At 38.4% G+C, this 2355-nt stretch overlaps 1 protein-coding gene across 1 annotated transcript in view; it reads left to right on the top strand.

Moving 5' to 3' along the window:
• The window catches only part of LOC101857936, a gene marked incomplete in the record, with an annotated part of 95305 nt that overhangs the window by 90486 nt on the left and 2464 nt on the right, over positions 1–2355 (top strand). Inside the window, 2 exon segments of the mRNA XM_013080089.2 lie at positions 281–419; positions 1503–1618. Coding sequence (XP_012935543.1) covers positions 281–419; positions 1503–1618 — 255 coding nt within the window.

The following is a 2355-nucleotide window of genomic DNA, read 5'->3' as shown; positions in this document are numbered from 1 at the left end:
TGGCACCCTAACAGAGAAACATACAAGTCTCCGAAAGAATGTTTACCACTAAAGGTGCAACAACTATTTGTGAAAATGTCGTCATCTCGGACTATCTGGTCTCGTAAGTTGGTCTCAGCACTGAGGCGACCTGCAATGGGATAAGATATTCAGCTATAGGAGATTATAACAGAATGTGTTTTAATATCAATTTCACTATGAACAAAACATGTTTTATTTTCATCTTTAAAACGTATTTTCCATAGGCCTTCTCCATACGTTTATTGTTTTCTTTCCACAGGTGTTCGACGGTATCGTTATCATCATCTCATTCATCTTAGACCTGGTGTTTATTGAAGGGGTGACCATCTTGAAAATGGACGATTTTGTCCTCATCCTCACGTTTCTCCTGCCTTGGCGAATTCTTCGAGTCCTCAACAGTGAGTTTGACTGAAAATTATGGTTATAGTTTTTATTTATCCATGTCGATCCCCCTCAAGATTCACATATAAAGCTTCGGATATCCCTCAAGGTTAGCTTATAGACTTGTGGATCCCCCTCAATGTTGGTATATAAAGTTGTAAATCCCCTTCAAGGATCACATATAATGCTGTGGATCGCTCTAAAATTTCATTATAAGGTTGTGAATCTCAATGAAGATTCACGTTTGGATTCCAGGACTTCCTAATTACTCATTTGGCCTGTCTATTCCTTCCAAATTACGATCTCAGTTTTTGGAGAGAGACATAAAGTGTTGCTTTATGTTAGGCGCCCAGCGCGGCTACTCACGTTTTTTCGTTTCTTTAAAATAACAAGTGCCGATTGGCAGCCGGATGAAATGAGAAAAATTGGGTTTTAAAAAGTCTACTTTTACTGTGGATCTCACGTCACTCCGACGGAGTCGGGAAGTGAACCCACATCATTTTTTAAAAATCATATTAACAGACATTGTAGGTATCTCTTGTGCTTTTTCTTTTGCCTTCTTGATCTCAAAGCTCACTATGTAATAATTTCAATACCAGCACGTTTTGTATTCTATTTAATAATCATCATCATCATCATCATCATCATCACCATCATCATCATCATCATCATCATCATCATCATCATCATCATCATCATCATCATCATCATCGTCATCATCATAATCATCTTCGTCGACGTCGTCATTTGCGGCTATAATATCTCTATCACTTTTATTATTATATCTTCCACCATCATTTTCTATTCCCTTTATCTCGTTTCTCTTTTGATCTTGTTGGTCATGCCATTGATACTACCCACCCAGCTCATTCCTGGTCTCCTCATTTCTCCTACATTGTTGACTTTACTTTATTTCACCTGCTCTTAGCTATTCACCAGAGACACTGTAACCTGTCATCACCTTTCTGTGGCTTTGGATCGCTTAGCAATTCAGCCACGAATCTTCAAAGTTGATTAATGTGAGCTTTAACGTAGAGAGCCGCCCCAGACAATGTTATCTTGTGGTTGACACACTCTGTTATTGTTCACCCACCTTCTAGGTCTTATTGTGGCAGTGCTGGACAAACAGAGGCTGAACCTAAAGATCATCTACACTCAGAAGAAGAAAATCTCTAGGAATTTATCCGAGGTCAACAACAAAATGGAAGTCATGCAGGTAAGCCAGGAACTTTAGTTTATAGAGTAAGAGTTTTGCAGCACTTACGTCATAGTTATAGGTCATATAAGAACAGAAGTTTAGTGGTGTTACTAGAAATTACCTTTTGTAAGTGTGTTGCGGCACTTGCAACACAATAAGGCCATGTAAGTGCCGAAGATTAGAGGTGTCACAAGAGAGTAACAAATACAAAAAAGAAGGAGCGGAGATAAAGACGATAGATGTTTGATAGGAAAGAACAAGCAAATCCTACCAGAGTACCCGCCAACCAACCACGCATTTAGTTTATAGAGTAAGAGTTTTGCGGCGCTTGCAGCGTAAATGTAGGTCATATAAGTACCGGAGATTAGAAGTGTTTACTGTAGAGAGCCCAGAAAAAGATGGACAGAGGAGTTAGAGAAAAATTAGATAACAACTATGTAACCATGCAATAAACGATACAACGAACAAGAGAAAGAAGTTTGCTGTTATCCCGGACATCGTAAAGTAACAGAGGTCAGAAAATTTAGCGGCAAAAAGTACGAGAGAGTAACATACAAAAAAAGGAGGCGATACTATAAGTACGATAGATAGCTGAAAGGAATTTACAGAAGGAGCTAATCACATCAGATCAACTGACAACACGTGTGTGCTTGTCTAAATTATGTAATGTATTTGACGTGCTTCAATCAAAATGAAATGATTAATCGGCATATTTAATTTTGATCTTGCTTGTAAGGAATTGACTACAAGCTCCC

Source organism: Aplysia californica, unplaced genomic scaffold (genome assembly GCF_000002075.1).
Source record: "Aplysia californica isolate F4 #8 unplaced genomic scaffold, AplCal3.0 scaffold00074, whole genome shotgun sequence".
Taxonomy (NCBI): domain Eukaryota; kingdom Metazoa; phylum Mollusca; class Gastropoda; order Aplysiida; family Aplysiidae; genus Aplysia; species Aplysia californica.
The sequence above is the reverse complement of the archived record's forward strand: the minus strand, read 5'-3'. Positions and strand labels throughout refer to the sequence as shown.